Genomic DNA, 24,000 nt, shown 5'->3' with positions numbered 1-24,000 from the left:
TTTAAAATGTTGAACTTTCTTTTAGGTAAAGGCCTCTCAGACAATAATAATTTCATAATGAAGTCAGTTTGATTAATGAGTAATACAGGAGTGCAAAGTGATGCATATCCAGCATAACAATAGGAAATTGCAAAAAAATCCTAATTTCACATGTTGAATTTCCTTAAAATAGTAATACTTTATTTCATACCAAAAGCCAATAAAATGCAATAGAAGCTACAGGAGAATAACAAGTATTAAAAGGGACTAGAACCTAATTAGGAGGGGAACCTCTTGTAGCAAAGGAAATAGTTCTAAAAAGCAGATGAATACAACCAGTTCTGATTTTCTTCTATATGTCCTATATTTAATTTTAAGTATTGAGGCTGTGGCTAATGAGAAAGTTACTTTAGACATAAAGTCAAAAAGGAGCACCAATCACCAGCATCTCCACAGTTATGATATTGCTACCCTTCCCTCTGGTCCACAACCATAGCTATGCCTGCTCAAACAGAAAAGCCATTTTATTTTCCAAGAGACTAGAATTGGGCCACATATGTCTGCCACTGTCCTGGCCAGAAGCTGGGGCTTAGACTGAAGTATTGAGGCTATATCTCTGGTGGACGGTGCCAAGTTTGGGGATTGCTGTCATTGTACCCATTTGGAATGATTCACTTGGGCAGGTTGCCCAGGACCAAAGCTTTAACTCGCTGACCAGTTGAACATCAATCAGTAAGCTGAAAAAGCAGTTTGAAATGGCTACCATAGTCAAGGAGGCTCAGGGTAGTTTTCAAGGTTCAGCACTAGGCATATTGGAGCTGAGAACAGTGCAACAGAATCCACTGTCCAAATATTAGGACCTGCCTCACAGATGAGTTAAAGTCAGGGACTATGCAGATAGGTCTGATACCATTTTCCTCTTTCTTACTGAACAAGACTAGGAGATGGGGAATAAAACAAGTCAAAAATACTTTTATAGATACCTACTAATGGCCATTAAAAGAATAGGCTGGGATTCATGTTTACAAAGACATGTATTTACTTATCTACCAAATGTAGATTTAACAAGAATATATACATATAAAATATTTTGTTATATACTACAGGATTCAGGCAATTTTACATTAATACTATAATAAATGACTGGAAAACTATACATGAATCGTTTTTTTCCATTAGAAGGTTTGCATGCCACAAATACTTGCTATCCCATATTCAGTGTTTGCAAAACAAAATGTCATAAAATTCTCAATTTTCAGCTCCATTTCTTCAAAAAAATCATCTATTTTAAGTTCTCATAATTGGTTAATTTCTATATCAATCTTAGTCCCCCAATTTTATAGCCCTCACAGTATTTAATCTGATGAAGTGTTAAGAGTCCTTAGAGATTTACTACTTGGCATTAGTTTTATAAATTTCTATAAATGATATACTGATACTGTAGTGGAGCAGTGAACGTAAACCAGCTCTGCAGAACATCAGTGGCCATGGTTCTGTTTTATACATTGCAGTGTTCTGCACAATTAAAATTGCTCATTGTTCAACGTTGGGCCACCTGATTTGAAATCTGAGTTTGGTTTCTAAGACCTGAGAGAACAAGTGATAATAGGTTTGGAGGAAATAATGTACAACCTTGGTCCATAAACTGGTTAGGTCTCAAATGGGCTGGGAGGGATGTTTTGGATCCGGAAATGAAACCTGAAATGAGGCTGGCATAGTATATGTCAGGTTCCACTTAAGAGTATTTTGACAAAACTGACACAGTGACAAACCAGATGTATTGGAACTGCACCTACAAAAGCCAAGGCTAAAGATAAGTATGTGCTTCCCTATGACAGCTTTCTCTAACAGAAAAAAGATAAAAGAAAAAAGGAAAAAAATAATTAAAATAAATAAATATATATAGATAAAAGACAAACACACAATGTTATACTTTCCCCCGCAGCTACAGAACAAAAATTGGGCAGTCCATACGTCAAAACATCAAGTCCAACATTAATGTGCAACTCAGGAACTAAATTCAAATCCTCTTTCTAAGTATTTTTATTAGCGGGTGCCAGAGTTTCCAATGTCTATAAATGCTTTAGTATTCTGCAGAATTGTGCTGACTTACTTTACAATCTAATACATAAGACTGGCCTGAAATTGCTACTGTATTATGAAAATTCTATGGGCCACATTATAACTGCCAAATTGGAGAATTCACGGTCAAAATTTACTTCCGATTTTCAGGAAAAGCAAAATCTAAATGATGATATATTTTCCACACTTTTGAGCCAAGGTCAGTGTACCACACCAGTGCCTAAAGCTTTCCTCCACCCGTCTCATTTCAAAACCTTTAACTCATCAGACACTGGCTAATTTATTTACCTCTGCAGGTTTTGTTTATACACTGAGATTAGTTCTACTGTATGTAAATCCTTGAGCACACAATTGTCACTTCTTCTAGGAAATTAGATATGATAAAAAAGCAATGAAGAAACATGTTTTTTTTTTTTTTTTCCCCGGTACGCGGGCCTCTCACTGTTGCAGCCTCTCCCGTTGCGGAGCACAGGCTCCGGACGCACAGGCTCAGCGGCCATGGCTCACGGGCCTAGCCGCTCCGCAGCATGTGGGATCCTCCCGGACTGGGGCACGAACCCGTGTCCCCTGAATCGGCAGGCGGACTCTCAACCACTGCGCCACCAGGGAAGCCCAAGAAACACATTTTTAACCTTATAAATTCAACTCCCACAGCAGGAGTGGGTGGTACTTCCCCGAGTGTATTCTAATATTTTAATGCACAATTCTCACTATTCCTATAATTCTCATCAGAAAGTAAAATATTGATTTTAATAACTTTTATAATCACACTGAAATGTGCCAGACAGGCACTTATATTTTTACCTTTGAATTCTCCAAAAGAATATTCACCAAAATGATATCCATAACTGCAATCAAAATCATTCACTACTCAACCTAGAAGAGTAATCTTTTCTGTCATCTTGACGCTATCTCACAAGCCATCCACAAGGTTCTCCTTAAAGTTACTCTGCATGTGGCAGATGAAGTGGAAAATCGGAAACATTTGTGAGTGAGTTTAAACTTTGTTTTCTTGGCTAAGTTGCATCCTGACCTAAATCCGTCAGCATTGCGTTAATTTTCCACTGTTCCATGGGATACAGACACAAACAAAGGCAGCCAAAAGAAGAATCCGGATTCTAACTTCAGTAATTAAAATGACCATCTCTTTTTTCAAACAACTAATATCAAAACTAACATTCACATGCGAACAAATATTTATGGCAAACAACTACGTCTTTCATAAAATGACAAACAGTATAGACACTGTGTGCACCGAGCTGCACAAAGTCAAGTGGAATGTCAGAGAAGCACCTACTTTAAAACCCATGTTAAGTTGGCAACAATATGATTTAAGTCTCACTCTTTAGGCCCATTTATGGATAAAAAATGTGTCAGAAATACAGCACCAACCCGATTTTAAGCACATAAATTACCCCAGGTAACCATCCAAATACATAATGCAACAATTTTAATGACCAAATTTTGGAAAATTCTGGTGGTCCAAGAGTGCCAAACAGGTTATTAATTTTCAATCCATGACAATTTCGTTCAAGACTTTTGAGTTGTTTTGTGTTGATGTTTGAAGAACACACATACTTTTTTCTTTACAAATAAAGGGGCACTTTAGCTGCTTCACAGAAATTTGGTGGAAATGTAATTTATCATCTAAACACCATAACATAGTGGGTTTTTTCCCAAATAAAACCATTGTATACACTGCTTAGCCAAAGCCCTGCTATTAAAGTATGTTTCAGTATTTAGACAAAAAAGAAAGACACCATCACTGCTAATGGCTGCTGTTTCTTACCAAGTATTATATTAAAGATTTCGTTAGCATTTGATGGTAACTAGTATTATCTAATGGGTACTGGTATTTCTTAATAGTAATTCCTAATCATAGTACATAAACTTGTGATGTGTTTGTTAAATCAAACATTGTTCCTTCTCCACTCTTTGGAAAAAACCTAAGAAGGTTACAATTTGGAAAACTTGGTTATTTGGAAAAACGAGAAGAAAACCCATGCCAAGACTAGGAGTGGGTGACCTGCCTCTAAGCAACTAAAAAGCTTTTGTGATGGGTTTAGCGTAGCTAATAATAATCAAAGAGCAGATGGAAGGCAGCCAGCCAGTCACCCACGATCAGTATTAAAACACCCCCCAGTAAATATGGAGGGATAAATTTGGCAAGCTAGTGCCCCTACCAGTTCCCTGTTAGCAAGCTTCTTTAGATGAGAGCCCTTCTTCTACCCCCCTGCAGAAGGTGAATTTATATTTATTTCCTCCTTTATAGTACTTCGTACATTTGTATTATTTCATTAATTTGTTTAAAAGAAACTTTCATTCATCACCTTGCTCTCACCACCAGAATGACTAGCTGACTTTGTACCTGGACAATGCTTACTCCCTGCTAGGAAATCAATGAATATGTTTCAGTGAAGTTAACTACTTGGATACATACGAGAAGATAGAAAAGGGCCTCCCGGGACATTTCTATCTCTCTTTAAGTCACCTACTAGTGCTAGGAAAAGACTCCAGGTTGCCTTCACAAAGCACTATGCATTATGATGAACATTTGGTTTCAGGACCATAAAACATGACAGAAATAAAACTCCTTCTGATGGAAATTTGAGTCCTTTTGTGGATGTGCCTTTTCATGCATAGAGAATATGTGACTCGGAGTCCCAACTTCTATTTTTTTAACATCTTTTTGCCTAATACGCATATATTTTGAAAAGAATATTTGTGACCTTATCTTGAAACATGGCTCATTAAAACTATCATTTTAAATCTCACAACAGTTAATAAGCTGGTAGAGATAAAAATGATCTAGATATATTTTTCCTGGTTTTCTGGAAACCATGGATGCTTCATTTTTGTAGGGGTTATTGTTTGTTTTGTTTTGTTTTGTTTTATTAATGGGAGTCTTTGGTGCCAAAGGCAAGACTACAATAGAACAGAAAATTGATGGTCTACTAATGTCTCCAAAATCAAACAAATATAGGAGCAAAAAAGGGTAAGGAAGGTGTCCTTGTCTAATTTTCAAGGGAGATGATCCAATACTTTGAAAAGACCGGTAAGATTTAACTGTCCATGCCTTTGACATGTGAGGATGAAATTCTGCTTAAGGAAAAATCTGTCTCATGATAAATAAGTGTATCTTTAAAAAAAAAAAAAAAAGCCAGAACGCAATAATAAGTTTTTTTTGTTTTTGTTTTAATCTTTATTTATTTTTTGGCTGTGTTGGGAATCCATTGCTGTGTGTGGGCTTTCTCTAGTTGCAGCGGGCGGGGGCTACTCTTCATTGCAGTGTGCGGGCTTCTCATTGTGGTGGCTTCTCTTGTTGTGGAGCACAGGCTCTAGGCGCGCAGGCTTCAGTAGTTGCAGCACACGGGCTCAGTAGTTGTGGCATGTGGGCTCTAGGGCGCATGGGCTTCAGTAGTTGTGGCACGCAGGCTCAGTAATTGTGGTGCACGGGCTTAGTTGCTCCTCAGCATGTGGGATCTTCCTGGACCAGGGAGCGAACCTGTGCCCCCCGCATAGGCAGGCGGATTCTTAACCACTGTGTCACCAGGGAAGTCCCCCAGAATGCAGTAATAAGTTGATAGGAAAAATCAGTCTCTTGATAAATAAATGTATCTTTAAAAAAAAAAAATAAAGCCAGAATGCAGTAATAAGTTGATCCAGTGAAATTTATATGCATATAATCAATTTAAGAAACTTACATGGCTGGCTTCCACAGACTTTTGGAAGTGTTTTTCAACTTAAAATCAAGCAGTTGTTTTAAAGAACCCTATCATAGAGAAACTTAAAGAAAAAGAAGTTTTTGTTGATTTTTAAGGACTAGCCATGGTAACAATGTACAATTTGATGATAATAAACATCTAAAACTTAATGGACTTATCAACATAAATGAGTCTATTTGAAGACTCTTTAAATTCTATGGGAAATCAAATCTTGGATGATAAATAATCTTCTAAAAAGTAGACAGCTGTTTCACATGTGGTCCTTAACTTCTTCATCCAAAGTTCCATACATGATAGTATTCAACAATCCTTCAAATACCAAGAGATAGTTATCTGCAATATTACTGGAAATTCTGAAAACCCACCCTGCAAAAATACTATGGCTAAGTACAATCTCTCTATTGAGTCTTTAATATTCTGTCTTGCCTTATTTTTCTTGTCCATGCAATAAATTTATCAGGCAGGATTATTTTTTAAAATCTTTTCTACTCCAAATGTGCTGTGATTCTGTGATTCAACATATAGGCAATTATCAAGAGAAGAATCATGTTACTAAAATAATGAAAAAACAAGCAAACAAAAAACATCCCTGCAATTCTCATACCTTTCTAGCACTACAAAACTTGGCTCCTGTATGGAATTGTTACATTTTAGTGTTCATGTACAAACCATCTCGTCAGACTCATACAAAACCTTCTAAGAAAGGCTAAAATTTTATCATGAAACATGAAGTAGCAAATTAAGAGTTCAGATTCTTAATCAGTTTGATCCTTGGTCATTTGAGACTATAATCCAAAAATGACCTAAGGTTGAATATATATGGAGAAAAATTTTCTCTATTTGTAGACAGGTTAAGTTTTTGAGCTCATTTGATTCCAAATCTAGAGTAACCCCATACAAGCGATTAATCATTAAAGCCATGTGTTGGTTGAGGGCAGTTTTCGCCCCAGCCAAATGTTATTTATACAATTGATTCAAAGTTCTTAAAGAAAGAAGCTATGTAGTTGTCTTGGTTCTTCAGAGGCAATGAAGAAAGAATGCAGATTTCTGGCTAGACTCCAGTGTCAGACTATACTTGCAAATGTGGTCCAAGAGCATTTCCTATCCTACATGCTCTTCTACAATGTGACCTTGCCACTGCTCCATCAAGAAGTAGAGCCCAGTTCTCCTCCCCTGGAATCTGGACTATACATATGGCTCCTCTGTGATTTCCCAGGCTGGTTCAGACAGAGACTGGTTATCTTTGAACCCTTGCTCTCAGCAAAACTACTCATCCTGCAAGAAAAGAAGTCCAACTATGCTGAGACCACCATGCTAGAAAGGCCAGTCCCAGCTGAGTCCAGCCTCCCAGCCATTTCCAACAATAAGTCAAACCTCGTGAAACCATTTGGAAGAAGATCCTGCAGTTCCAGATGTTCTACTTTCCAGCCATTCAAATCACCCTCAGCTCCAGCTCCAGACATCCTGGAGCAGAGACAAGCCATCCTCATTATGCCCTATCTGAATTCCTGACCCACAAAAGTCATGAGCATAAAAAAATAACTGTCATTTGACACCACTAACTTTGGGGGTGGTTTGTTTTCCAGCATTAATAACTGGAACACTCTTGGAAAAAACCTGTCCCTACCACTGATTGAGAACTTGGTAAACTTACAAAAATACCCGGTCTCCTCAATAATATATGGAGATAACATTAGCTAAACTGCAAGTTTATTCAGCACTGGGAATAATAGAAATGTCTGGCCTGGAATAGTACTGAATAAAAGGTAGCTATTAGACAATAATTTTGTGATCATGATTTACCAAGAGCACTGTTAAATGCTGGGAAGTACATATCAAAATTTAAATTTGAGACTAACAACACACTTCATCATTCAATGCAAAAAAAGTTTACCACTTAAGGAGGAAAAAGTCCTCAATTATTGAAAAAAATTATCACTTTGGGTTTGCTTCTCTGAATATATAAGGAAGAAATGCAACCCTAATGAGCAGGTATGTTTGCATATTTAATCTTCATGACAAATCATCTGATGACAGTAAGCTGTATGAGGTCATATGATTGGTAAGTGGTCAAGTTCAGGGCAGTTTGAATCCAAAGCCTCATATATTCTTCACAACACTACTCTGCCCTCCTAGAGGATTATGTTATAATTTATCAGAGTTCATAAAGAAGTTTACTGTGATATTTAGGTAATATAATCCAGGGACTAATTTTGGAGCACCTAAAATCCTTTTCACTAATATATCCAGTAGTACTTTTGCAGTCTCACTAAGTGGGCTTAGTATTAAACAGGAACCTGAAAGTGATTCTTCAAATTTATTCCTGACAGCGGGCAAAATCTATTGCTTGAGATATGCTTTTGTTTGTTTTGGTTTTGTTTTGAAAGGTTTTATGAAAGGCCAGGCTTCTCACATACTCATCAAATCCGTTAGCTGACAAAGATTGATCTAAATGGCTCCCTGGAGATTACAATCATTCTACAAATGTGAACAAAAGAGGAATTATATCTGCCCACAAATTAAAATGTCCTTTGTAAAAGTCAATCTGGGGAACTTCAGAGTCTTAGGAGACCTTAAAAGGAAATCATCATCAAGATCTTGAAATGTTATACTGGGTTTTCTCTGAATTATTAATCAAGAAAGTTTTGGTGCTAAGTGCTGCTCTTTGAATAATTTTGCACCAGTCTACGCTGTATAGGTTAAATAAAATTCCATTTGTTCTACTTCTGTTCTTTTTTAGGAAGCCAGAATAGAGTATAACTGTTGTGACCTCCAGGCTTGCTGAGCTATTTGTAAACATGCATCAATATCAACTCATTTCAAGCAACAAGCTGAACTTTCCCTGGAGTAAATCATATTGCAAAGTTTTCCAATGAAATTACATTTCCCAATTAAGATATGGATTCAAAATATGCACAGATGATACACATCTGAACTCAGAATCACTGTATCTAAGATTTTCTAAGATTTGCAGGTGTTTAGGCAGTTCCGTTTATCTTAAACTACCACCCAAGACAGGTTTTCTTATAATGTCTTTTAAAGTGGACTTTTATATCACAGTTTTTAAAAAATGAGCTACATACAAAGCACTCTTAAAAGAACCCCTTGTCAACTGAAAATAATAATATTCACCTGTTATTAGCCTACAGCGCACTGCCATTTCAAAACTGCCAGTGACTCGTTACAAATGCAGCTATTTTTAGGAGAGTGTGCTAATGTTAATATTCCTTGAAAAAGGAACCAACTATTTAATCAAGTATTTTGTGGGTGGAAAGATGGATAAATGCCACTTGTTATATCCCAAAATTACTCAGTAAATTGTGTTCATTTGGCCATCTGCACACCCTTACATTTTGCTTAGTCAGTAAATAACACAGACGTCAAAAAAGCAATCTGATTTATATGAAATAGCTACGTATTTATAAATTTTAAAGAAGAAGCATAAAATTACCCTAGAGGTTATACAGTACGTTTGAAGTCAAGTTTAGGGTGTCAGCTTTCTGTATACACTTGAGTAATCCTATTTGTACTAAGGATTCTCTTATAATTGCTATGGCTGTGAAACCCTATAATTATATTCTAGGAAAAAAGTTATAAAAACTAAATGCGACTAAGCAAAGGTCTAAAACATTACTATCATTTAAAAATAATATTTAAGATGTATTAAAAGGCTGCCAAAATCATCCTTAGAAATTCTGTGGCCAGCAGCCATGTGAGTACTACCTATTCTAAACTTCCTAACAAGCATACTTAATTTATTTATTTTTTTCCTGTTTCCACCGCGAATGACAGTCTATTAGCCATTTTCTCATTTGTCTTTTTGGGAAATTTACATTCATCATTAAAGATGAATGCCTGGATAGTCCCCCATACACTGAATTGGGACACCGGAGAAAAGCATTACAGTTGACTGACACCCGGATTACTGGTTCGTACTAGAAGTGCTGACGCAACCTACAATACACCAGGACACAAAAGGAATGGTTCTGCTTTTGCTTAAAACCATAAAACAGGTTATAAGCGGCAAACGATGCACATTTGGTACCAAAATTAAAATGCGGCTTTAAAAATAATGGCTGAGGGGAAAGTTTCCGTAGGAACTGGGCCTAAGTAGGACATATTGTCATCGGTAGAAACATTCCTGAAATTTCCCTTCTGTATTTACAAGCTTGCCTCTTCACGGCAGTTTCAATTCTAATTAAGACAAAGGTTTTTAATTAAACCCTGAAGATGCTGGTAAAGGGCCTTCAGTAAAACTGTCCTTGGTGGTTCCTCCTGAGGTAATTCATTTCGAGAGACAATGAAGTGGATCTCTTAAAATCTTCAGAGAAGACATTTCCCTCCCTGCTTTCTGCTATTCAACACAGCAAACAGACTGAGAAAAGCTGCCTGCCCTTTGGAACGGGCAAGGAAAACATTGCTCGTTTCACTTCAAGCTTCCCCCTTGTTTCAGAATACTGGTGCACAGAAGCTTCAAGTCACCGAACACTGTAAGAAAATAGACTTTGTAAAGTGGGGAGATGAGCGATTTTCCACATTTTGTTTCCTTTCCTCCTGCATCCTCCCCGTCCACCACCACCTTGGGGAGGAAAAACGAACTGCTACTACATAAAGAAAGTCAATAACTTGTTCCAGATAGCCTCCAACAAAACCATTTCCACCAGCCCAATTTGCTTCTGAAGTATACTTTTTCTAGGATGAAAACTATTTTATTTTCAGGAACGCAACAAGAAATAAATGCTGCAGTATGAGTTTCAGCAAGAGGGTAGAATAACGGGTTTAGAAGAAAAAATCAGAAGCTGTAGCCTCGAATTTTTACCTTGCAGAGTCCTATTACAACTATATTTGCATTAAGCTTGTGTCTCCCTATTTCCTTGCTTAGAGAGGAAAAAAGCAGAGATAAATGGGTATGGAGGCAATGAAGGAAAGATTAGCAAACGCTGCAGACGCGCCACAAACTCGAGCTGGCTTCTCCCCATTCCCCACATTCCTGGCCGAGAGAAAAGGATACGGGCCTGAAAAGAAAATGGGAGTTGAAGCTTGATTCTCCTACCTATCTAAAAAGTCTTTATGCAATCAGGGGGCTATTATTTCAGGAGACAGAGAGAAAGGGGCAAAAGATTCACGTTGCTAAGGAGACGTGCTGGAGCTGGCATTCCTACATAAATTTCCATTTCTATTGGAGAGGGGAAAGAAAGCATATTTTCTCCAAAGTTTATTTGGATCCCCTGGTTACTGAAGAAAGGCATTTTACCGATTTATTTTATCTTCAGTTGTAAACAACCAACCCTGAAAGAATTAAAAGACCTAAATGTTGACCTCCCGCTGCCAACCAGTCCCCTCCACAGTAAATTAAGCAACAAAGACGAAATCCTTCAATGGAAATTTTGAGGTAATATCAAAGAAAAAGCCTTTTGTAAACAGACAAATTTATGGAAGAAACTAAACCAAGTGCACTAATTTCTCTTATAACAAGAAACCAAAGACAAAAGCAAATCTGATTTTTGTGGCTCTTTGTCCTATTTCAACTTGCCTGGAACTTGACACGTTTCCAGTAAAGCTTTATAAATAGTCCCAGAGAAGACAGGAAACTGTCACGAAGGAATTTAATGAGTTTCTCAGGGGTGCGCGTGTACGTGTGTAAAATCACAGCCTGGTCCTCTGCCTTTTATTCCCCTTTCTCTGCACTGACACCAGCAGCTGAAGAATCAAGATTAGCGAGGAATAGGGGTTTGCAGCAAGAAATCGGAAGTTGTCAGATTTCTGCTAAGGGCGTAACATTGGGAGGGCAGGGGAAGGCAACCGGGGCTCAAGGAGAGAGTAAAGCGGTAAAGGCCCTCCGTGAGTACCTAATTCTCCGTCCTCCACCCCATCCCTTTGCTGCTTCCAGTGCTGGCTGAATAAGCCACAACTTTCCAGGCATCTGTGAGTACCTCATGCAGAAGAGCAAGAAAGATCTGGAGGACTGAAGAGGCATTTGGAGTGGGAAAGAAAGAAGAGCAACTCTCAACCAAGGACGGTGTCACCAAAAAAGGCAAGGAAATTAAAGCCTGTCCCTCTCCCAACTCTTCACATCCCTCAAAAATTTAAGGAACTAAAATCCAAACCGAAACTCACGGGAAAACCCAGGTAAAGTGGAGTAGGACAGGCAGAAACGGGGGCACTCAGAGGTAAACTCAGGGAAATTCCTCCTTGAGAGAGAATGGGGAAGGCAGAGAGAACCCACAGCATCCTGGTGGGAGTTGGGGCGCTTTTGCTTGTGTCTTTTTTAACGCGGGTGTGGAAGGCGTTGCATTTTCAACACAGCCACATGGTTCTCCCCTTAAATGATAACAATTACCAAAAAAATAGCATACGTGTTACTCCAGAGCCCGAGGAATGGCCACGGGAGGAGAGGGCGTGGGACATTGCACTGGGTTTGGCGACCGGGATTGGGGAGAGGTGAGGGGTGGAGATCAGGGAGTTGCCTGGAGCCCGAGGATCCGCGAAGGGCCAGGATGGAGGGGGCGGACTAGGGTGGGGGACACAGAAGGAGAGGCGGGTAGAGGCGGTAGCTGTCCAGGCAGCGGGGCGCGGGGTGGTCCGGGGCGGGAGGCAGGGGTCGCGGCGCGCCGGGCCCTCACCGCTGCTGAGTGTGGACTCGCAGTGCCAGATGTCCAAGCTGGCGGGTTTCCGGCAGGACTCCCACAGGGACAGGTAGTACTGGTGGTCGGCCGTGACCCAGGCCGGGCTCAGCACGGCCCCCAGGTCCAGACACAGTGCCAGGAAGATGCACACCAGCCCGACCAGCTTCAGCGGGGTCAGCACCGACACGCGCACCTCCTCCATGCCGCTGCCCGCCGAAGCCATGTCCCGGGCGCCGCAGCCGGCCCGCCCCGCCGGAGACAAGGACGCCAGGCGGGTCCGGAGAGCCGAGAGCCCGACCTCCCACGGAGGGAAGCAGCCGAGCCGCCGCGCGCTGGGACTCGCTCCCTCGGGGATCCGCGCGCTTTCCGCCGCGCCACGAAGGTGGATCTGAGGGGCGGCCGGCCGGGGATCGGGTCGTGGGCAGCCGCAGCGACGCCGTTCCCGCCGTGGACCTTAGCCGCCGGCCCCGCGCAGCGCTCTGCCCGCGCCCGCTCCGCCCCGGCACTGCCCCGCTCGCTCGCTCCGCCCCGGCCCCTCCCCGGCTGCGGGAGGCGGCGCCGAGCGGGGAGGGGCAGCGGTCAGCACCCGGGCCGACGTCAGGCTCCGGCTCCTGGCTCCAGGCTCCCGGCGCGAGAGGCTTGCGCCCGCCCCACCCCTGCCCGGTGCGCGCGGAATGGGTCCGCTCTCTCTCTGCCCCCCGTGCGCTGTGCGCGCGCAGCGAGTCCTCTACCCTAGTGTGCTGCGCGCACATAGCCCCATGCGAGCCCTCCGCCCCAGAACCGCTGCGCGGGGCAATTCCTCGAAGCTGCCCGGCCCCCGGCCCCGCCCCTGGCCGCGCTCGCTCCGGGGTCGCTTGGCTTCCCGCCCCCACCCCCTCCTGTCACGTGGATTTCCTTTTCTTAGCGAGCTGGGGTGGGTCCTTTTCTAGAAGGCGTCAGCTGTAGATTCCTAGGTTTCTTGGGCTGTGGCCATTGGAGCAAAGAGAGGTTCTCTCTCAGCGATGTAACACACCCCCTCCCGCCCCGCCAATTTCTCATCCCGGGGGGATTTGGAAGAAGGTGGAGAAAAGTGACAAAAGGCATTTTGTTCTCTTTTCAAACTCAGGATGGACCCAGTCTTGGATGCGATCTCTTCCCCCTCGCCCCCTCCCGCCAGTTTTCCCTATTTCCCAACTTTCCCCGCAGGGCCGCGTGAAAAGAGAACGCAGGAGCTAAAACGGGAATGAGAGCTCCCACAAAATGTGATGTAAACCTTACTTGCTTCCCCGCTGCTGTGTTCTTTGTACGTTGTTTAAAACCTTTATTCATTCGGCTTTACATTATGCCAAGTGGGATCTGAATCCCTCCATGGCATTAACCTTTTCCGGTGCCCCGAAAACCTAGCCCAGGGCCTGGCATAGGAAAAGCGGCATATCTTTAAGTAATGAATCTACGCATATTTACTGTGTGCTTGGGGCTAAGGATTCAGCCCAGTTCGACCTTGTCTCTGTTTTTAAGGAGACGCTCTTTTTTTCCCCCTGTACGTGAGGAATAAACTCCCATTGAAATTGAATTTGCAATTTGTAACTGACTATAGTTCAGCTTCTGATTGGTAGGGTTATCTGTCTCCTGTATCTCTTTGACTACTTGCCCATTTTCCTATAAAAGAAACAACTTATTGATAGTTCATAGGGGGAAGGGGTGTTCCCAGATCTTTCACTGTCTGAAAAAGTTGGAGAGAAACCCAAAAATAGTGGTTAAGATCTGAAGAATGGAAGAAATGCCTTCTCTTAATGAAACACCATCCTCAATGCTGCAGGAGTTCATACTTTTTGAGGATAATCGTTTCTTTTCTTCTGATCACATCTTTCCATAGGGCTGACTACATTTTGACCGAAGCAACATTTTGAATGCAAGAAACAGTTGAGTTAGTGTCAAATGACGAGAATAAGAACCAACTCAATGTGAAATAAAAACCCATGGTTTTCTTACATTTGTTCCCCTACCTCTCCATCGTGATATTTACCGCACTTAACAAAGAAAGCTAGAGCACTCTGAGCTCCGGAACCTCTAACTTCCAACAGGATTCTTGGCCTCCCAACCTTCCAAGGAGAAAGAAGCTTACGTGCTTATCCTTGAAAACAGTTCCTAATGGAACACTGCAAAGTTATAAACCAGGACGATTAATAGGGAGGACCAGGCTTGGGATATCTTTCTTTTACCTGGATATATGTTCGTGGATTTATAAGGTACATTTGAAAATAATTTTTAAGAATATTTCTTGACTATGCCCTCAAAGTTATCTTTTTTATTCTCCAAGTTCTATCACTTGCCCTTTAATAAGTTCCAGTCCCAGTCTGCCAGTATTTTCTTTATCTTCATTCCATCTAGTTTGGGCTTCCTTCCTCCTCCGGCCCCACCCTCCCCTTGCTTCGTTTTTCCGGCTTGTACTAAACTGCTTACTTGAACAACTCCATCCTTCATTGTACGACCTATAAAATTGTCTCTGTACTGTCTCAAAAATTGGAAAAATAAGGCATTTTTAACAACAAAAAAGCCAAATTCCCCTAAAATGCTCCATTCCTCTTTTAATATGTCTAGAATTTGCGCAGCATAATACAGATCACCAATCCTTAATCCTCATTTTAAAAATACAAAAAGCTCTTAAGACAGAAGGTTTTTTTGTTTGTTTGTTTTTCTTTTCATAAGTTTGTAGCAAACTCATTTGGTAAAAACAAACAAATAAAACAAAAAAACATTTACAAACTGATGTGAGGCTATTTATGGTTTTGGTGTATCCCACTTAGTGTGAATAAATATGGAGCCACAAACCCTGTTGGGTGTTATCTAATTTACAACATATGAACCATAGCATCATTCAGCAATCTGAAAAAGTTCCTCAATACAGCTGGCCCCAGAGGTTTCATATAAGGGATGGTGGACGTGCATTTACTCTAAAAAGGGAAATGGTGGAGCAGAGATTCTAACCATAGTTAACATTGAATGAAAACCTACCAAAAAACAAAAAAGGTATCTGGCTGGAAGTAGGATGGGAGGTGACAGCTAAGGGGTGTGTGTGTGTGTGTGTGTGTGTGTGTGTGTGTGTGTGTGTGTAGGAGGGGAGTAGAAACAAGAAGTGAAAAAGACCCATACCTGAGGGACTTCCCTGGTGGTGCAGTGGTTAAGACTCCGCACCTGAATGCAAGGGGCCCAGGTTGGTTCCCTGGTCAGGGAACTAGATTCCGCATGCCTCAACGAAGATCCCACACACGGCAATGAAGATCCTGCATGCCGCAACTAAGACCAGTGCAGCCAAATAAATTAAAAAAAAAAAAAGACCCATAACTGAGAAATGATATGGGCCTACATTGAACTGTGAAGAAAGAGTCCCTTGCTTAGGCGAATTTACTAGAGATCTCTTAGAAGTGATGACTTTTTGGCCCTTCATTATGGTGCCACACAAAGGCCAGACACCCCCTCTTTCACCTGAACCTAGTCTGGGCACCATATCACCATGGTCACCCCTCTCCCTAGACCTCAGGGAGGCAAAGGCTAAGGGCCCAAATTCTATCCCACGGTATAGGAGCTCCATGAGAATTGGAGTCATAGAACTCTGACGTGAAACTCTGCCTGAGTTGTGTAGCCAGGGAAAGGCAGGAAGGAGTCATTCCCAGACTCTGAAGTAAAGGAAGAGTTCCGCCTCAGGCTTGCATCAGTCGGGCCAGAAAAACAGGGCAGCAATGTGAGAGGTGAAGTCAGATGGAAGAGATTGGGAAGTTCATTCAGAAAAGTAGGGAAGTATCATGGTAGGAGGTAGAGGATATGGAAGAGATGGGGGGATGGGGAGGGAGCACGTTCCAGACTTTGAATGTGTCTTGAGAGAATAAAGAGGAGTAAATGTCACATTGTCTGCTCACAGCCTGTCAGCAAGGGCACCATCTCTACATTTGCTTAGCAGTTGAAAGGTACAACTACTAAGGTTCAGTCCTTTGGGATAACTCAGAAGGGATGTAATCAGTTAGGAAGGGAGAAATGATGTACTGTTTTCAGGAATGATCCCAGCAAATCTCATACACTGTTCAAGTCACCAAACTTGTCACTGTCACAGCAGCCTCTGGTCAATGTCAATCCTATGCCCCTTCTTTAGGTAGGCAGTGGGAAGGTGTCATCCAGTTTTTCTGAATCCAGGTCACCATCCATATAAAGTAAGCTTTATCCATCAGGGACAGGGCCATTTGGCTCTGCAATTTTAAGTCATGCTTCTCTTTCCAGCTGCTGGAAAGATCTTCCTACAGCAGGCACTCGTTTGCTATAGAGAGGAAGAAATAGAATGGAGGGGAAAATTATGAAGCAACCATTAAAAGATTAGAAATATCCACCAGCTGTTTGTCCAGTGTAACAGATAATAATGTTGGCAAAATACTTTAGAAATTAGAAACAAAGACTACTTCAGTGGTTTACTCTCTTTACTATAATTCCATTCTCGAGGTCCATGCTAGAAGGTTTCTGATGTGAGTGAAGCCACGATATAATAAGTCCTGCCTGCTATTTATGATAATTAATAAGGTCCAAGAGAGTTCCAGGTTATGGTGTGTTCTGTATTGCATTATTGAGATTTCTTCTGTTGTCACAAAATTCTTGGCTTAGAGTTATTACAAATAATTGTGACTAATAATTACAACTTCTGCTCTTTTAAAAAAAGAATATTGATGAAAATGAAGAATTCCACATCCAAGTAACTATATTCAATCATTTTCTAATGTCTTTTATGATTTAAAAATGTATAATATTGAATCTGTTAGATTTAAGTCAATAAGAGCACATTCATTGTTTCACATTATGTGTGAGTTTGACTTCGTTACTTCTTATTTCATAATAGCACCTATGACCATAATAATTTACTTACCCACAGAGAAAGGAAATAAATCATGAAAGGGAAAACACAGGAGGCCACTGGAGTTGAAGGATGATTAGTTTTAAAGTAAATATGTTTATTGTAATGAAAGAAGTGTGTCAGATGCCCGGGAATTAGAAATACAGGGAAAATCAGAATATTCCCAGTGGGATTAATTCTAAATGCCTCTTCCATCTCTTTTTCAAGCTTCTGTTTTCTTAACAAAATCAACTATGGCACAAGTTTTCCTCCATATTTATATTTTATTTGTATTCACTTAGAGCTTTGTGGAGAAATGACCAAGTATAAGCACTTCTAGTACTTCATGACTGCATTTTTTTTTTTTTTTTTTTGTGGTACACGGGCCTCTCACTGTTGTGGTCTCTCCCGTTGCGGAGCACAGGCTCCGGACGCGCAGGCTCAGCGGCCATGGCTCACGGGCCCAGCTGCTCCGTGGCATGTGGGATCTTCCTGGACCGGGGCACGAACCCATGTCCCCTGCATCAGCAGGCGACCTCTCAACCACTGCGCCACCAGGGAAGCCCCATGACTGCATTTTTAAAAAACATCTTATTGGAGTATATGACTGCATTTTTAAACTTCTGGTTTCTTTGTTTCTACAACTATAAATTGAAACTTTTGCTTACCCTGAAGCAAATGCATGCCTACCCACATATTCTCATCCTGGTGGCATTTCAGTTATCCTTGGCCATCATCATCAGGATACATCATTTCTACATCTCTCCTGGTGTGCCCCACGCTTGAGGACTAAGTCGAAACTGGAACAATGGAAGCCTCAAAAATAAAGGGGTAGGATGACCAGGTCTAGATTTTGCTTGGTGAAGCTCGAAGGGGACTAGTGTTGAATCATGACTTGGGTTTGACTTAAACACAAGTCAAGGGAAGTTAGAGTAGAGATGGATCAACATCGTTAGGAATCATCATGGGAAGTTGTTCACATTTTCCATTGCTCTCTTTGGAGCCCATTAGCTAAGCTTTCTCTGTGACTTTAGATTTCAGTCTAAAGCCATCTTGGTGCACTTCTTGCTGGGTTTTCAGAGACCTTTTATTCTTGGACATTTAAATGAAGACACCTGTGACTTGATAGAAAAATTCTAAGAAGTGCCTGCCTAGAACCTCCCCTCCCAAATTAGACTGCAACAGTGTCAGTTTTTCATCTCAAAAATAGTTTCATCCATGATGGTTGGCACTGTTTTATCCTCTCCTATGTGTTTATTTTTTGTAACATAGATGGTCTCAAAATTGTTGTAACTGGAAGCCCTTACAAGCGCTCTCCTGATAGGGACTCTGTAGTGTAAGAAAGTTCTCTTTCATTAGAAAGTGTGGATCCCTTCTCTGTTTTGTGGCCTGAAGCACTCACACTCACAATGGAAAAAAATTAACCCCAATTCATACATCTCAAGTATAGCAATGGCTCAAAGTTAATTGAAGGAAAGGCTGAAATTAAAAAAGGATTAAGTAGAAAGGAGGGTACCTGGAGCAACTTATATTCACACTTCCAAGTAGAAGAAAGCAGCTAAGCTATTTCTCTCTGGAATTTCCAAAAGGTGGTCTTAAATGTCAGCAATGCTGGGGGATTGAGGCTAGTGGAAAAAAGATCCTCTTAGGAATTGTATTCCAGTGTAACTCTCACCTCTAGATTTCACCTTTTAAAATTTGTCGGTAAAGTTAGTGAGTACTGCATGATTCATCAGTAGTCTGTCAAAATTCAAAATGTCAGTTCATTCAGGTCCAAACAGATATTAGTAGAAATATCAGAACAATATGAAGATCAGAGCTTTTTGTCATTCCCTGAATCATTTTTTTTCAACTTTTCCTTTACGTGTTTCACATTTTCCCCTCTTTCTTTTCAGGCTTTCTGGTCTTTGGTAAACAAGAATGGGGATTGTTTTGATTCAGCCAGACCAATGTTAAGGTAATCACTCTGGAACCTACTGAGTATATGGATTTGGGCTTGCCATTAACGTCAGATCTCTTCTTTATAAAATAGGGTGATACCTATGTCATCGAGTTGTGAGGATTGATGAGGTAATCTATATAATGTGTAATGTCTGGCATATGGTAAGCACTAATCATAATTATTCTATTATCATAAGCCAGGTGTCAGCTAAGGCCTTCTGGTCCCTAGGAGATTTAGGTAAACTTTGTTTAACTCTATCATTTCATGATCCTTCAGAATCCAAAATCCTTTCCCAAATCCTTGCTGCTTCTGTTCTTCTCTGTATCTGGTTCTGCATCTAGTGAAATGCTCAATTCTACCCCTAACCAACCTAGGTGCAAATGTCAGCCCTCACCAAATTTCCAGGAAAAACCCATCAAGTAGCACCGCATAGTTTTGAATTTATGAAACTTTTCTAATGACTTAAGGAGTCATGAGGAAAGGGTGCTACACTGTAAAGAAGAAAGCCTTCCATGTCTTGCTTGTCTCATCAGAACCCGCATCTGTCCTCTCGTCTCTCACTGTCAGTTCCATCCCTTCCTTCTCTCTCCATCTGCTCATTACTATGGCTCTAAATCCTTGCCACTCGAACTGTGGTCCACAGATGCCAGCAGTACTGGAGTCACCTGAGAATTTGCTAGAAATGCAGATTCCTGACCTCTCCCTGGACTAACTGAATCAGAATCTGTAGTTTAGTGGGATCCATAGAGATCAGTGTACAAATTACAGTTTGGGAAGCGCCTGATCTACATCATCTTCTCAGGTCTCTCAGGGCTCAACCTCTACTGCAGGTAGCTGCATGAAAGCAGCTGCTAAGAGAATTTTTAAAAATCACCATTTTCTTCCTTACTCTTCAATGCATTATGTGGTGACCAGGAGAATGGAGTTTCTTTCATGTCCATTTCTCAGCAGGCTTTAATTGTCACTGATTTTGATCCCACTGGCAATGATTACTCCATAAGGGTCATCAGGGTTTTCTTTTATTTATTTATTTATTTATTTATTTATTTACATCTTTATTGGAGTATAATTGCTTGACAATGGTGGGTTAGTTTCTGCTTTATAACAAAATGAACCAGTTATACATATACATATGTTCCCATGTCCCCTCCCTCTTGCATCTCCCTCCCACCCTCCCTATCCCACCCCTCCAGGCGGTCACAAAGCACCGAGCTGATCTCCCTGTGCTATGCAGCTGCTTCCCACTAGCTATCTACCTTACGTTTGGTAGTGTATATATGTCTATGCCTCTCTTTCACTTTGTCACAGCTTACCCTTCCCCCTCCCCATATCCTCAAGTCCATTCTCTAGTACGTCTGTGTCTTTATTCCTGTCTTACCCCTATGTTCTTCATGACATCTTTTTTCTTAAATTCCATATATATGTGTCAGCATACAGTATTTGTCTTTCTCTTTCTGACTTACTTCACTCTGTATGACAGACTCTAGGTCCATCCACCTCATTACAAATAGCTCAGTTTTGTTTCTTTTTATGGCTGAGTAATATTCCATTGTATATATGTGCCACATCTTCTTTATCCATTCATCCGATGATGGACACTTAGGTTGTTTCCATCTCCGGGCTATTGTAAATAGGGCTGCTATGAACATTTTGGTACATGACTCTTTTTGAATTATGGTTTTCTCAGGGTGTATGCCCAGTAGTGGGATTGCTGGGTCATATGGTAGTTCTATTTGTAGTTTTTTAAGGAACCTCCATACTGTTCTCCATAGTGGCTGTACGAATTCACATTCCCACCAGCAGTGCAACAGTGTTCCCTTTTTTCCACACCCTCTCCAGCATTTATTGTTTCTAGATTTTTTGATGATGGCCATTCTGACTGGTGTGAGATGATACCTCATTGTAGTTTTGATTTGCATTTCTCTAATGATAAAAGATGTTGAGCATCCTTTCATGTGTTTGTTGGCAATCTGTATATCTTCTTTGGAGAAATGTCCATTTAGGTCTTCTGCCCATTTTTGGATTGGGTTGTTTGTTTTTTTGCTATTGAGCTGCATGAGCTGCTTGTAAATTTTGGAGATTAATCCTTTGTCAGTTGCTTCACTTGCAAATATTTTCTCCCATTCTAAGGGTAGTCTTTTGGTCTTGTTTATGGTTTCCTTTGCTGTGCAAAAGCTTTGAAGTTTCATTAGGTCCCATGTGTTTATTTTTGTCTTTATTTCCATTTCACTAGGAGGTGGGTCAAAAAGGATCTTGCTGTGATTTATGTCATAGAGTGTTCTGCCTATGTTTTCTTCTAAGAGTTTGATAGTGTCTGGCCTTACATTTAGGTCTTTAATCTATTTTCAGCTTATTTTTGTGTATGGTGTTAGGGAGTGATCGAATCTCATACTTTTACATGTCCCTGTCCAGTTTTCCCAGCACCACTTATTGAAGAGGCTGTCCTTTCTCCACTGTACATTCCTGCCTCCTTTATCAAAGATAAGGTGACCATATGTGCGTGGGTTTATCTCTGGGCTTTCTATCCTGTTCCATTGATCTATCTTTCTGTTTTTGTGCCAGTACCATACTGTCTTGATTACTATAGCTTTGTAGTATAATCTGAAGTCAGGGAGCCTGATTCCTCCAGCTCCATTTTTCGCTCTCAAGGTTGCTTTGGCTATTCGGGGTCTTTTGTGTTTCCATACAAATTGTGAAATTTTTTGTTCTAGTTCTGTGAAAAATGCCAGTGGTAGTTTGATAGGGATTGCATTGAATCTGTAGATTGCTTTGGGTAGTAGAGTCATTTTCACAATGTTGATTCTTCCAATCCAGGAGCATGGTATATCTCTCCATCTGTTTGTATCATCTTTAATTTCTTTCATCAGTGTCTTATAATTTTCTGCATACAGGTCTTTTGTCTCCTTAGGTAGGTTTATTCCTAGGTATCTTATTCTTTTTGTTGCAATGGTAAATGGGAATGTTTTCTTGATTTCACTTTCAGATTTTTCATCATTAGTGTATAGGAATGCCAGAGATTTCTGTGCATTAATTTTGTATCCTGCCACTTTACCAAATTCATTGATTAGCTCTAGTAGCTTTCTGGTAGCATCTTTAGGATTCTCTATGTATAGTATCATGTCATCTGCAAATAGTGACAGCTTTACTTCTTCTTTTCTGATTTGGATTCCTTTTATTTCCTTTTCTTCCCTGATGGCTGTGGCTAAAACTTCCAAAACTAGGTTGAGTAAGAGTGGTGAGAGTGGGCAGCCTTGCCTTGTTCCTGATCTTAGTGGAAATGTTTTCAGTTTTTCACCATTGAGGATGATGTTGGCTGTGGGTTTGTCATATATGGCCTTTATTATGTTGAGGAAAGTTCCCTCTATGCCTACTTTCTGAAGGGTTTTTATCATAAATGGGTGTTGAATTTTGTCGAAAACTTTCTCTGCATCTATTGAGATGATCATATGGTTTTTCTCCTTCAACTTGTTAATATGGTGTATCACGTTGATTGATTTGCGTATATTGAAGAATCCTTGCATTCCTGGAATAAACCCCACTTGATCATGGTGTATGATCCTTTTAATGTGCTGTTGGATTTTGTTTGCTAGTATTTTGTTGAGGATTTTTGCATCTATGTTCATCAGTGATATTGGCCTGTAGTTTTCTTTCTTTGTGACATCCTTGCCTGGTTTTGGTATCAAGGTGATGGTGGCCTCCTAGAATGAGTTTGGGAGTGTTCCTCCCTCTGCTATATTTTGGAAGAGTTTGAGAAGGATAGGTGTTAGCTCTTCTCTAAATGTTTGATAGAATTCGCCTGTGAAGCCATCTGGTCCTGGGCTTTTGTTTGTTGGAAGATTTTTTATCACAGTTTCAATTTCAGTGCTTGTGATTGGTCTGTTCATATTTTCTATTTCTTCCTGGTTCAGTCTCAGAAGGTTGTGCATTTCTAAGAATTTGTCCATTTCTTCCAGGTTCTCCATTTTATTGGCATAGAGTTTCTTGTAGTAATCTCTCATGATCTTTTGTATTTCTGCAGTGTCAGTTGTTACTTCTCCTTTTTCATTTCTAATTCTATTGATTTGAGTCTTCTCCCTTTTTTTCTTGATGAATCTGGCTAATGGTTTATCAATTTTGTTTATCTTCTCAAAGAACCAGCTTTTAGTTTGATTGATCTTTGCTATCGTTTCCTTCATTTCTTTTTCATTTATTTCTGATCTGATTTTTATGATTTCTTTCCTTTTGCTAACTTTGGGATGTTTTTGTTCTTCTTTCTCTAATTGCTTTAGGTGCAAGGTTAGGTTGTTTATTCGAGATGTTTCCTGTTTCTTAAGGTAGGATTGTATTGCTATAAACTTCCCTCTTAGAACTGCTTTTGCTGCATCCCATAGGTTTTGGGTCGTCATGTCTCCACTGTCATTTGTTTCTAGGTATTTTTTAATTTCCTCTTTGATTTCTTTAGTGATCACTTCATTATTAAGTAGTGTATTGTTTAGCCTCCATGTGTTTGTATTTTTTACAGATCTTTTCCTGTAATTGATATCTAGTCTCATAGTGTTGTGGTTGTAAAAGATACTTGATACAATTTCAATTTTCTTAAATTTACCAAGGCTTGATTTGTGACCCAAGATATGATCTATCCTGGAGAATGTTCCATGAGCACTTGAGAAAAATGTATATTCTGTTGTTTTTGGATGGAATGTCCTATAAATATCAATTAAGTCCATCTTGTTTAATGTATCATTTAAAGCTTGTGTTTCCTTATTTATTTTCATTTTGGGTGATCTGTCCATTGGTGAAAGTGGGGTGTTAAAG

At 40.5% G+C, this 24,000-nt stretch overlaps 1 protein-coding gene and 2 long non-coding RNA genes across 5 annotated transcripts in view; 1 reads left to right on the top strand and 2 right to left on the bottom strand.

The window, feature by feature from the left end:
- The window catches only part of TMEM47 (transmembrane protein 47), a 29,813-nt gene extending 17,063 nt beyond the window's left edge, over nucleotides 1-12,750 (bottom strand). Inside the window, exon 1 of the mRNA XM_081222360.1 lies at nucleotides 12,410-12,750. Coding sequence (XP_081078486.1) covers nucleotides 12,410-12,635 — 226 coding nt within the window. The 5' untranslated portion in view covers nucleotides 12,636-12,750. The remainder of the gene's footprint in view (nucleotides 1-12,409) is intronic.
- Nucleotides 5,657-11,032, bottom strand: LOC308608966. The gene is made up of 3 exons (XR_014014257.1): nucleotides 10,798-11,032; nucleotides 5,766-5,833; nucleotides 5,657-5,679 (listed from the first exon to the last, which is right to left on the bottom strand). It is a non-coding gene; the product is annotated as an uncharacterized lncRNA (long non-coding RNA).
- The window catches only part of LOC308608965, a 179,203-nt gene continuing 166,290 nt past the window's right edge, over nucleotides 11,088-24,000 (top strand). For 2 of the 3 annotated variants that reach the window (XR_014014255.1, XR_014014256.1), the window contains exon 1: nucleotides 11,089-11,915. This is a non-coding gene — a long non-coding RNA (uncharacterized lncRNA). Of the gene's footprint in view, nucleotides 11,916-24,000 lie in introns of all 3 variants that reach the window. The other variant, XR_014014254.1, reaches the window with a different exon arrangement.

This window comes from Mesoplodon bidens, assembly GCF_964165515.1.
Source record: "Mesoplodon bidens genome assembly, chromosome: X".
Classification (NCBI taxonomy): Eukaryota; Metazoa; Chordata; class Mammalia; order Artiodactyla; family Ziphiidae; genus Mesoplodon; species Mesoplodon bidens.
The sequence above is the reverse complement of the archived record's forward strand: the minus strand, read 5'-3'. Positions and strand labels throughout refer to the sequence as shown.